The 13,288-nt window shown below is 40.4% G+C and overlaps 1 protein-coding gene across 2 annotated transcripts in view; it reads left to right on the top strand.

Annotated features, from left to right (window-relative positions):
• The window catches only part of LOC139935647 (phosphopentomutase-like), a 106,723-nt gene that overhangs the window by 81,087 nt on the left and 12,348 nt on the right, over positions 1-13,288 (top strand). For both annotated transcript variants that reach the window (XM_071930129.1, XM_071930128.1), the window contains 7 exons: positions 1,595-1,662; positions 3,396-3,484; positions 4,734-4,818; positions 5,246-5,353; positions 9,419-9,588; positions 11,260-11,383; positions 12,855-13,122. In XM_071930129.1, the coding sequence (XP_071786230.1) occupies positions 1,595-1,662; positions 3,396-3,484; positions 4,734-4,818; positions 5,246-5,353; positions 9,419-9,588; positions 11,260-11,383; positions 12,855-13,122 (912 nt within the window). The remainder of the gene's footprint in view (positions 1-1,594; positions 1,663-3,395; positions 3,485-4,733; positions 4,819-5,245; positions 5,354-9,418; positions 9,589-11,259; positions 11,384-12,854; positions 13,123-13,288) is intronic.

Consider the following 13,288-nt stretch of genomic DNA (forward strand, 5'->3'; position numbering starts at 1 on the left):
TTACCATGTTACCATGAGCGTGACCTGGCAGCCTGGGCAATAATCTACTTGCCATGAGCTGTTACCATGTTACCATGAGCGTGACCGGGCAGCCTGGGCAATAATCTACTTGTCATGAGCATTTACCATGTTACCATGAGCGTGACCGGGCAGCCTGGGCAATAATCTACTTGTCATGAGCATTTACCATGTTACCATGAGCATGACCGGGCAGCCTGGGCAATAATCTACTTGCCATGAGCTGTTACCATGTTACCATGAGCGTGACCGGGCAACCTGGGCAATAATCTACTTGTCATGAGCATTTGCCATGTTACCATGAGCGTGACCGGGCAGCCTGGGCAATAATCTACTTGTCATGAGCATTTACCATGTTACCATGAGCGTGACCGGGCAGCCTGGGCAATAATCTACTTGTCATGAGCATTTACCATGTTACCATGAGCGTGACCGGGCAGCCTGGGCAATAATCTACTTGTCATGAGCATTTACCATGTTACCATGAGCGTGACCGGGCAGCCTGGGCAATAATCTACTTGCCATGAGCTATTACCATGTTACCATGAGCGTGACCGGGCAGCCTGGGCAATAATCTACTTGTCATGCGCACTTACCTTGTTACCATGAGCGTGACCTGGCAGCCTGGGCAATAATCTACTTGTCATGAGCATTTACCATGTTACCATGAACGTACCGGGCAGCCTGGGCAATAATCTACTTGCCATGAGCTGTTACCATGTTACCATGAGCGTGACCGGGCAGCCTGGGCAATAATCTACTTGCCATGAGCTGTTACCATGTTACCATGAGCGTGACCGGGCAGCCTGGGCAATAATGTACTTGTCATGAGCATTTACCATGTTACCATGAGCGTGACTGGGCAGCCTAGGGGCAATAATCTACTTGTCATGAGCTATTACCATGTTACCATGAGCGTGACCGGGCAGCCTGGGCAATAATCTACTTGTCATGCGCATTTACCATGTTACCATGAGCGTGACCGGGCAGCCTGGGCAATAATCTACTTGTCATGAGCATTTACCATGTTACCATGTGCGTGACCGGGCAGCCTAGGGGCATTTATCTACTTGTCATGAGCATTTACCTTGTTACCATGAGCGTGACCGGGCAGCCTAGGGGCAATAATCTACTTGTCATGAGCATTTACCATGTTACCATGAGCGTGACCGGGCAGCCTGGGCAATAATCTACTCGTCATGCGCATTTACCATGTTACCATGAGCGTGACCGGGCAGCCTGGGCAATAATCTACTTGTCATGAGCATTTACCATGTTACCATGTGCGTGACCGGGCAGCCTGGGCAATAATCTACTTGCCATGAGCATTTACCATGTGCGACCGGGCAGCCTAGGCAGTAGTCTAATTGACCTGTGCTTTACGATCCTGCTAATATTGTACACACGCACGAGCATCGCTCTAGCAGCATCCAACACATGAACAAACTTTTCATGAAGCATTCTATTTCACAGTCGTGTTTCCCCTTGCTCCAAATAATATTTAATATGTGAAGTATAGTAACCCAAAATTCCAACTTCTAAATTTGTTATCAATTTCTGTTTGTTTTCTTGTTAGGTTTAAGAGCAGGCATGGAGGCTGGCCCTGCAAGAATTAATGATCTGACAATCATCCAAACTAGCCAGGTAAATAAATTTTAATTATAATAACAAAAAAATTGTATTTAAAGTGTTACTTTTCCAATGGATACAAAGCGCCAAGTAATTTTACTCCTGGTGAGTGGGACAAAGTTATATAAATTTAAGAGACCTAATCCTTATTTGCACCATGTAATGGTTATTACAAGGCGCATTCAGCAGCCGCTCCATGAACATCGGGGCGTACCCCCCTTCTCTTTTCTAAATGTGACCATAGAGATGTTGTTAGAAGTCACTGTTTATTAAGGCACGGGGAAACTGGATTTGCAGATCTCTTGAATATGGTTTATTGTCAGATCGAATCTGTAAATTGGATGAACACAGATGTTGATGATAGTTCGGCCAATTTAAGAATTTTCATTAAGCAAAATAGTTTAACAATAACAGTTAAACAATAATAGTTAAACAATAATTACGAATAGCTTAAATGGAAAATAAATAAAACTAAATCCCGGTCGCCATCTTGGCGATTCACATATCTCATGTTTACCAAAAGAACGTTGATTAAAAATACACTAAATAGCACAAATATATGTTGATTTAAAGAAACAATCAATTCTCATGCATTCTATTGATAAATAGGTAAGACTTGAAAGTTTAAGAAATAATGCATGAGGATATAATAAAATAAATAAGAATTATACCTGTAAATTGGACGAACAGAGATGTTGATGATAGTTCGGCCAATTTAAGAATGACGCTAACGGCGAGAAATACAAATGAGAACGTAGGGGGCGCTACGCAAAACAGGAATTAACCAAAATTAAACGGGGGTGTTATTTTATGAACACCTGGCCGTGACATAAAGGTGCATTGGGTTCTTTTACATGCCTTACACAACACATGGGACCAACGGCTTAACGTCCCTTCCCAAGGACGAAGCAATGGTTAAGTGTCTTGCGGGGAATTCAAACCCACACTCTGCTGATCAGAAACACCAGAGTTGCTTATCATGAACACCTCTATGTTTTCCCAGCGAATGTTTTGTAGGAGTTGAGCACAAGTCAACTGATGCGAATTATTCATTGCGAAATTGTGACAACAAGTTTGTATCGCATTCGCAGAAATTATGAACCGGGCTTAAAGGGACACGTTGCCTTGGATCGGGCGAGTTGGTCTCTGAAAAGCAATTGTAAACTGTTTGTTACACAATGCATCTGGTTGGAAAGATGTTTTAAAGGCAGTGGACACTATTGGTAATTACTCAAAATAATTATTAGCATAAAACCTTACTTGGTGACGTAATGGGAAGAGGTTGATGGTATAAAACATTGTGAGAAACGGCTCCCTCTGAAGTGACGAAGTTTTCAAGAAAGAAGTAATTTTCCACGAATTTGATTTCGAGACCTCAAGTTTAGAATTTTAGGTCTCGAAATCAAGCATTGGAAAGCACACAACTCCGTGTGACAAGGGTGTTTTTTATTTCATTCATATCTCGCAACTTTGACGACCAATTGAGCTCAAATTTTCGCAGGTTTGATATTTTATGCATATGTATACACCAAGTGAGAAGACTGGTCTTTGACAATTACCAATAGTGTCCACTGTCTTTAAAAGTAGAGTATAATAATCCACACAAAAATGCCTCAAAATTGCACGGTTCTCCTTATATGTTGTGAACTAATACAGCGCACCTTTTTGTGTAGTCAAATTTTACTTGTTTCTCAAAAAAAGTACCTAGACCCTTTAACTCCAATATTATCTTTTTTGATTTCTTGCAGGGCCTTCTTCGTTATGTGGAATCCATGAATCCTGAATGTAAATCCCAGGGTATCGTTATTGGATATGATGCCAGGCATTGCAGTAGAAGGTAAATCAGCAAGGCATTGTGTGCACTAAAGCCCTCCTACTGTTACACCATTCAAAACCATTCAAAATTCACTAACGTTTGCAACCCCATTGTTTTTGTACACACATGGCAGTACCATTTGAGCAGGGTTGATGATAAGCTGTACTACCACTCAAAACCATTCAGATGGTTTTGAGCTGTGCATACACTGTACCTGTGTGCATTACCATAGCCGAATGGTTTCAGATGGTCAGCAAGCTGTTACACAAATCCTGTAGTGTCTATGACATAGTGTATGGTAACCTCCTAGCCAGGGACAGATTGGTCACCCCCACACCGCCTGGTATCACTCAGTCATGACAAAGTGGGATCCTTGATGCACCACTTAAAACAATCCTCATAGGATTCTGTACCAGCTGCACCACCATTCAAAACCATTTGGGGAACCAACTGTGTGCACATCTATCATACCATTCAATACCATTCACTTGAATGGTTTCAAATGTATCAACTTGTTACAAAAAGGCACCGATTGTAGGAGGGTTCTCATAGAATCATAAAGGATTAGTTACTGAATCATTTCATCATCATTCATCATCATTGGAATCATGTTTGTGAGTTCACATGTTTTAAAATGCCAACAATTTGGAAAGGTTTGCGGTAACACCATGTAATGACTATCTCTAAATGAGCTGGGGTGGTTCTGAAAAGAACCGTTGGTTTCAACTTGTTGTTTCCATCAGTATGCTCTGATTGTCTACTGCAGAACTCCAGAAGACGATCAGAGCATACTGATGGAAACGTCGAGTTTAAACCAACGGTTCTTTTCAGAACCACCCCAACTCATTAGAGATACATGTAGTCATTACATGGTGTTACCACAAACCTTTCCATATCGTATTACCACCATGCAAAGTTTTAAATCCTACTTACATAAACAATATTAATAATAGTGGCTTCTTATATAGCGTGCATATCCGTCAGTCAGTGACGCTCATGTCGCTTTAACATAGAGTGTTTTCCTGTAAGGTATGTGGGACTACATTTGAATTATGAGATCTACTCCTTTTACATCGCACCACGTTATGGTTTACAAGGTGATGTGGGGCAATATGTTGCCAATCAAACCAGGAACACCGGGGCAAACCCCTTCTCTTTTCGATAAGTACACTGCGTTCTTTTACATGCGGTATCATCCAACTTTGCTCACTGAGAAACTTACTCACATTAATGACAGAAATTTAAAAGAAGCCAACTATTTTCTCCACAGATTTGCAGATTTGACGGCAGCTATTTTCTTAAACGCTGGTGTACGGGTTTTCTTGTTCTCGAAGATTGTACCAACGCCGTTTGTGGTAAGTCTACCATGTGTCAATGGCCATTAATGGACTTGATAATTCTGTGATTCAACAATGTTGTAGTTTGTAGGTTTCTTTGAGTTATTCTAATCTTAAAGGCACTGGATTCTATTAGTAATTGCTCAAAATAATTGTTAGCATAAAAACTGACTTGGTAACGAGCAATGGAGAGCTGTTGATAGTATAAAACATTGTGAGAAACAACTCACTCTGAAGAGAAAGACGTAATTTCTCACTCACTCAAATATTAAAAGACTTCAGATAGAAATATTTCAAGGGATGTTTTCTACTCATCATCATTAGACCCTGTACGCTTTATGTAAATCTGTGATCTAATACAAGTTTTTTCTTACCAATTCTGTAATGTTCCTTTAAATGTTACCACATTAATGCTTTGAATTTGTGTACTTGTGTTTTATTGTAGGCGTATGCGATCAAGAGGTATAAAGCAGCGACTGGCGTGATGGTTACCCCTTCCCATAATCCCAAGGGTGATAACGGATACAAAGTCTACTGGGCAAATGGTGCACAGGTATGTAGTCCAAATAAATTATCCATTTATTTTGATTGTTTGTGAAAGGATGGGATAGTGCTGTTTTTGTGATGCTCTATAGACCAATCCGACGAAACAAAATTGGTAGCCCCCTCTATTGAAAATTACCAACTAGTGCACAATCTAGGCATTGAAGACACCACAGAAAATGGCGCGCGGTGCTCAACACTTGCTCGCCCGGTGCGTGTCGGATTGGTCTATAGTCAGTTGTGTCTACCATGGAGGAAGGAAGAGAAGGAGCTCGAACGACCTGCAAAACCACATAGTAACAAAAGAATACACTGACAATGCCCCTGTCTGACCAGTGGAAAAAGATAGGAGACCTCCAGCTACACGGTCGACTAATGAGCAGGATTAGATCTCTTTGTACAGAACCAGTGGTACCGCTGCTCTGCACCGTTGCTTTCGTGTAAAAATGGATCATTGGAGACAAGAATTGTGAATACACACGTTTTCATTGACCGTTTGTGGTGTTTACATGAAAATATCATAGCATATTTTACATTTTTGGCAACTTTCCGGTCACTAGCGGTGGATCAAAATTTGGGTATAAGCACACGAGGGTGGTTGGTATTCAATTGTGTTCATCGTTTAGGTGTCCGGTAGTGTCCAAAAATGTTATCGCGTCTCCAAAAAAAGGAGTTTTTCCTTTATTATATCCATACGACATACGATGCCATAGTTTGGTGAAGAACCAAGTGCGCACGCGCAAACTCACATACGCCAGGTCGCCCATTGTTTGTATAAGGTATGTGGGTGATTACGAGGTGTCGTTAAACTACCGCGGTACCACGGGTTCGACTTTTGAACTCCTTCTCTTCCTTTCTCCACGAGTCTACAAAGCTCAGTCTGGGTTTCGGACATTTAAAAAATCGTGGGTTCGAATCCCACCCAAGTAATATGCCTGTGATATTTGTTCCCAGAGCTTGGGAAAGTACATAGGTGTAAATGGGTAAAATCAAAATTTATATTTTGTATCCCTGATACAAATTCCTATCTATTAAATTGTTGCGGTACCCCCTGCCAAAGTATGAGACCGATTTCTTTACATTTAGCACGATTTGCAGCCAATTCTTTTTTTACAATAAATGTACTGGGTTGACGTCCCATCTGAAAAATGCAGCAATAGTTGTTAATTGTCTCGCTGATAAGGACACGTTTGGGTCTCAAACCCACACTCTGCTGATCAGGAACACCAGAGCTTGAGTCCAGTGCTCTTATCCGCTCGGCCAAAGTGGTTTCTTTGCAAAATATGCAACCGTAAGAATGTTTGATGGAAAGGTTTGCGGAAACACCATGTAATGACTATCTCTAAATGAGTTGGGGTGGTTCTAAAAAGAACTGTTGGTTTCATCTCGGCGTTTAGATCAGTAAGTCATTTTGAAACAAAGTTAAAACAACAAATAGCTCGTCTGAAATAGCTAAACTAAATCAAATGTTGTCCAAAACATGAATGCATTTTGGAAAACTACCATTGACTTATAATGGACCCTTCCCATGAAATATGCTAATTACATTCACGCATGCGTACAGACCCTGTTGGTTGGCAAACGCCACAGAGTTGTGCACTAAGCAGGCGCGCAATTGCGTCACGCACCCATTACCAGTGTACAGAACAGCGTAATGTTCACTCATTTTGCCAACCAAAACGTTAGTGCGCACGCGCTATGTGTAATTTACATATTTCATGGGAAGGGTCTATTACAACCTATGCTTCGATTGCGTGTTTGTTCAAAGCAATTTTTATCAAGTTGTCACAACGTGTACGGAGTGCTTGTTCAAATACTTGCTGGTATAACTATTTGTAAATCTGTTTTGAGGGAGTGATGGCTCTAAAAAGAGCCAGCTTGGTCTCGACATTTCAAACAGTATACTCTGTTTTCTTGAAGATGAGCAGAGTATACTGTTCTAAACATTGAAAGCACCTGAGGACGAGCAGAGTATGTATACTGTTCCAAATGTTGAGATCACACCGGCTCTTTTTAGAGGTGACCCGCTACGTGAACATGAGTCAGATGTCGCCCAATGCATTATTAAGTAATGGACAGTTTAATGTGGAAAAAATAAAAAATAAACATTTTTTTTTTTACTTTTTAAGATCTATATTTGCATGGTTAACCTTTAGAACACTTACTTTTAGGCAATAAATCTATGAATACAACAATTTTGTGATCATACTTATGTCTAATTTGTATCCTTTTGCATGAAATGGTAGTTTAAACATCACTTTACTTGTAATTCGTTTTTCAAAATGGTGTAATGGCTTATTTCAAAAGAAAGTAAACTCAGCAACGCGATACACCCCCAAAGCTAAGACATATACCAACATACTGCTGTTGGTGTGTTCTTTCCAGCCATGCATAGAACTCAATCCTTGAAATTGTCAACATCTGACTCATTTTCACATAGCGGGTCACAAATAAAGAAGAGGTTTACACATGTTTGGTTGTACGGCAAGTCTACTATTTATTTATAGTTCCTTCCTAATGGATGCATTGTTCAGTGTTTTTTAAGATGCATGTAACTCAATAAAACTGTAACTTGAAACAGGTCATGGCCTTTCTTAAAAGCTTTAGCTTTCTAACAATCATAGATCTTAAAAATGTCTCAACTTTTCTGAAGAATCTAAATTGGATTACACACACAGATGGCCTTTTTGGGTGTTCCTTCAAAGAAAATATCTTTTATAATTTTACTTATTTTTTGTACGTGGATAGGTACATACATACATGTACATGTATGAAATTATGAACGTTATAAAAGAAGAGTATATAACACAACATAGTTTTCGCAGTAGCCTTTTGATTTATTTGTGTGAGCAATTCTGAATGGATCTTGCAGTAAAGCATAAAAGGCAAAGTATACCTTTGGTTTTTTGGTACCGCTCGATTGTTTTAATTAAGGGAATAACAGTGTTCGGACTCGGTCTTCACTGCGCGGTAATGACCGGGTTGGTGGCTGGCGCTGTTAACGGACCGAGCCGGAGGCGAGGTCTGTTAACAGTACAGCCACCAACCAAGGTTATTACCACGCAGTGAAGATCGGGTCCGAAAACTATTATTCCCATTAATAAATACCTTTTTTTAGCGAATTAAACGGCTAAAATTGTCCAAAGTTTGTGACTTTTCTCTCGGCGGTACTTCCAGACATGTTCAGGGGCCATATTTGAGCTTTTGATGGTTCCCATCTCTTTCGTGCGTTAATCACATTACTGATCTTTGAGACCAGGGACTCTTTTAAATAATGATCTGTTCAGCGCCTTCACTGGGGTCAAAGGAGGCAAATGATTGGACGATAGCTGCTACACGCGCGCACTAAAAATTGATACATTTTCAGCGCGCGTACGCGCAAGTGCGTGAAGTTGCAATGAAACTAACATGGATATAAATAAGCATGTGATACAGAGCAACGCGCAAGGTTTACACAATGTATGCTGATTTAGGGGCCACTTATTCGCTATTTTCCAAAGCCAGTCTTTATACCACCGTTAACACTCCCACACATGACCGGGTTTTGACCAATCAGAGACTTGAAACCGTCCAAGGTATTTATTAATCCTATTTACATGAATGTACACAGAAAATGTACTTAATCAAACTTAAAGACACTGGACACTATTGGTAATGTATTTATCAAAGACCAGTCTTCTCACTTGGTGTATCTCAACATACATGTATACATAAAATAACAAACCTGTGAAAGTTTGAGCTCAATTGGTCGTCGAAGTTGCGAGATAGAAATGAAAGAAAAAACACACGTGTCACACGAAGCTGTGTGCTTTCAGATGCTTGATTTCGAGACCTCAAATTCTAAATCTGAGGTCTCAAAATCAAATTCGTGGAAAATTAATCAAATTCTTTCTCGAAAACTACATCACTTCAGAGAAAGCGGTTTCTCACAATGTTTTATAATAACAACAGCTCCCCATTACTCGTTACCAAGTAAGGTTTTATGCTAATAATTACTTTGAGTAATTACCAATAGTGTCCACCGCCTTTAACCCTTCACATATTCACGTTCTGGTCAATTTGTTTGTGTGTACAGATTATTCCTCCGCATGACAAAGGTATCGCCAGTTCTATTGAGTCCAATCTGGAACCATGGAAATCATCTTGGGATACATCACTAGTTGAATCCAATCCCTTGACGACGGACCCGCTGGATGACATCATGGAGGCATACCTGGCTGATCTACAGAACAAGATATATGACAGGTACCAAGCCTAAAGTTAGCTTTTGAAGTCCCTTCGTTCGAACTCCTTCTGTTCCTTCCTCCATGGTTGAACCATGGAGCTACATGTATATAGCTCCATGGTTGAACGTTGGATGGTGCAGCTGCACATACATGTTGTGTAGCTCTTTAAGAATGCGTACACCGCAGGGTTTGCCCTTAACTGTTTTTAGTGACTGGCCAGCAGGACCAAGACCCAATTTCATGGTTCTGCTAACCGCCGAGTTCAGCGCTAAGGATCACCATTCTACGCTTGAATTGCACGGCAAGCGCCAAATTTCTGTGCTAGTTGTGTAATCGTAGAATGCCTAGTAACGTGGAGTACGCACGCACACAAGCAGAACTTCCTCGCTAACACGTGAAATACGCTTGACCTAAGTGTGGAACTCCCTGCTTCCTCAAGCACTGATTGTTTGCTTACAGTAAGCAGAAATATGAATTGGGTCTGGTTATTCTTCTATAATCCTTTACCACGTTTGTATGTAATGAATCTGTTTTAATATTTGTAACCTGATAACACTCTTTTTACAAAAAGTTTCAAAGCACTGTACAGAGCATCTCTGAATAAGCGAGAATGATAATAACTAAGCATAAAAGCAAATGGGTTTTTAACTTGAATCTGCAGTAACGTTTCTCAGATCTCCAAACTCTCTTGTAGGAAACCAGCAACCTTGTTCCCGGGGTTGATGGTTCTCGTCAACCCCATTTGTCCACAGCATGCCTTGCTCGCTCATAACTTGGGATTTGGTTCATCAAAACGTGCTAGAATCTAGCACATTTTAATTAGGCCTGTGGCAGATCCACATCAGAGGGAGCTGCTTCTTACAATGTTTTGTTTTATTAACAGCTCTCTATTGCTCGTTACCAAGTCTTAAGCTAACAATTAGTTTGAGTAACTACCAGTAGTGTCCAGTACCTTTACGCAAAGAAAGGATATGTGGTTTTGATATACATCGTGACACTTGTGTCCCTGAGCAAGACACTTAACTATTATTGCTTCTCTCCACCCAGGGGCAAATGGGTACCTGTCAGGGCAGAGATGGTTCTTGTGATTGATTTAGCCGAGTAGCGCATATTAATGTTGCACAGGCTGTATACTCCCCAGGGAGCTGAGATGGTTTAAGGAGTGATTTAAGGCCCAGTGACCAGGGGTAATAATTTGAAGCGCTTTGAGACACCCTTTGGGAGTGAAAAAGCGCTATATAAAAACTTAAAGGCAGTGGACACTGTTGGTAATTACTCAAAATAAATATTAGCATAAAACCTTTCTTGGTGACGAGTAATGGGGAGAGGTTGATGGTATAAAACATTGTGAGAAACGGCTCCCTCCGAAGTGCCATAGTTTTTGAGAAAGACGTAATTTTTCACGAGTTTGATTTCGAGATTTCAGATTTAGAACTTAAAGGTCTCGAAATCAACCATCTACACGCACACCACTTGGTGTGGCAATGGTGTTTTTTCTTCCATTATTAAATAAGCAAGTTCGATGACCGATTGAGCTCAAATTTTCACAGGTTTGTTATTTTTTGCATATGTTGAGATACACCAACTGTGAAGGCTAGTCTTTGACAATTACCAATAGTGTCCACTGCCTTTAATATTATTATTATTATTATTATTTATTTCATGTATGATTTCTATTCTCCCAATACAGAGACTTGAATACAAACTGCCCAGTCCGCATCACATACACCGCTATGCATGGAGTAGGCACAGCGTTTGTCAAGAAGTCCTTCGATGCTGTGGGTTTACCACCTCTGATTGATGTTGTTGAACAGGTTAGACTAGAGTCCAATTAAGCAGAGAATTATGCTTAAAAACTTTCTACTAAGCAAAAGTGAGCAGGATACCAGTTATAGATTGTACATGTGACATAGTATTTTGGCTGGTAAAGTTGTTATGGTAAAAGTGTATTTTTGTTATGCTTAGCTACTTTTTGTGCTTAAGCAGAGAATTATGCTTAGCAACTTTCTGCTTGCAAGCTTTCATGCATCGCATTCACAGTTCAGGTTGTTTTCTTCAAAATCTAGTCGAAAACGTTTAGATCAATTAATAACTCACTCCGCAGTAGTGAAGTTAATAACAATCCACTAGTAAGCTAAAGTAGTAGTCCCGGCTGATTGTCTACCTTCCGCCCGGGTAGTAGTTAAAAAGCAGGACAGTTCTTTTCAGAACTGAGAAGTCTCCCGAATTCAAAAAATCTATTTTGTTGTAGTAGAAAATAAAACAAGGCAGTTCTCTAAAAGACAAAATTTACCTGGCAAGTAAACACACACATGGTGTTACTGCAAACCATTGTATTTTGATACCTCACCATGCAATGCCTCAAATCCCAATAGCCAAGAAAGATTCGCTCCTCAAACAAACTGCGTCTGAACGTTCCACGTTGCTGGCACTCCTTGGGTGAGTGCTGTTTTTCAGGGCCATCTCTTTCAAACAGCGTCCCACTTCAGCTCAGAAAAGCAGATACATGTACTTGTTCCAAATTCAAAACGAATCTCAAAACGAATCTACATGTATTTTATTTTGGAAACAATAGCCTTCAAACTTATGTTGTTTTTGTGTATAGCAGAGTTCTTGTTTTTTTTCTTGTCGACAAACATGGCGCACTCGAAATGTTCAACATTATTATTATACTAATTTTTATTTATTTATTTTTTTTTTTTTACCTACCCATATACAGCGATGTGTGTAGCACTGTATACTCAGTACGTCTGTGTATATGGGTAAACCCCCCCCCAAAAAAAAAAAAAAAAAAAAAATTAATATTCTTTATCCCCGTTGCAAATTTAACATCTATTATCATTATAATTATCCAGTGCTGTACACACTGCCAAAAACATAGGATTCGAACCGCCCTCTAGCTACCGGGCAATCTCGGTAGTCTAGTTGGTAAGACACTGCTCTAGAATTTCAAGGGTTGTGTGTTCCAATCCCACCCGAGTATACTGATATTTGTTCACAGGACTCGGGAAGTACTGAGTATACAGTGCTAACACACATCGGTGTATGGGTAAAAACTAAAATAATATTATTATTATTATTATTATTTCATTTTATCACAGCATGCAAAAGAAAGATGTCATATTCCTTTGTGCCGGTAACTCCTCGAGTCGGGCTACGTCCCGTAGCCTTAGATCTCAAGAGTCTTTCTCAGGATCCTCGCTGTTCCCAAAAGCGCTGCCTTCTGTAACAGATCTACCCTCACATTTGTCCCTATATAAGGAATCTACTGTCACTTTTCTGCAGGTCGATCCCGATCCGGATTTTCCGACCGTCAAATACCCAAATCCCGAAGAAGGTAAAAGTGCGCTCGATCTAGCCATCAGGACGGCCAACGCCAACAATAGTAACGTGATCTTTGCCAACGACCCCGACGCGGACCGGTTCGCACTGGCAGAGAAACAACCCAACGACAACTGGAAGATCTTCACAGGGAACGAACTTGGAGCTGTTTTAGGATGGTGGCAATGGGTTTGCCACATGAAGAATAATCCCGAGTGCACCGATGGGAAAGGTTAGTCTTTCAAATCTTAAAATGTGGACGAATGATGCCAATATATTTACACCAACGCATGGTCGTACAGTCCCTGTACTGCTTAAAGGCAGTGGACACTATTGGTAATTACTCAAAATATTTATTAGCATAAAACCTTTCTTGGTGACGAGTAATGGGGAGAGGT

Source organism: Asterias amurensis, chromosome 4, assembly GCF_032118995.1.
Source record: "Asterias amurensis chromosome 4, ASM3211899v1".
NCBI lineage: Eukaryota > Metazoa > Echinodermata > Asteroidea > Forcipulatida > Asteriidae > Asterias > Asterias amurensis.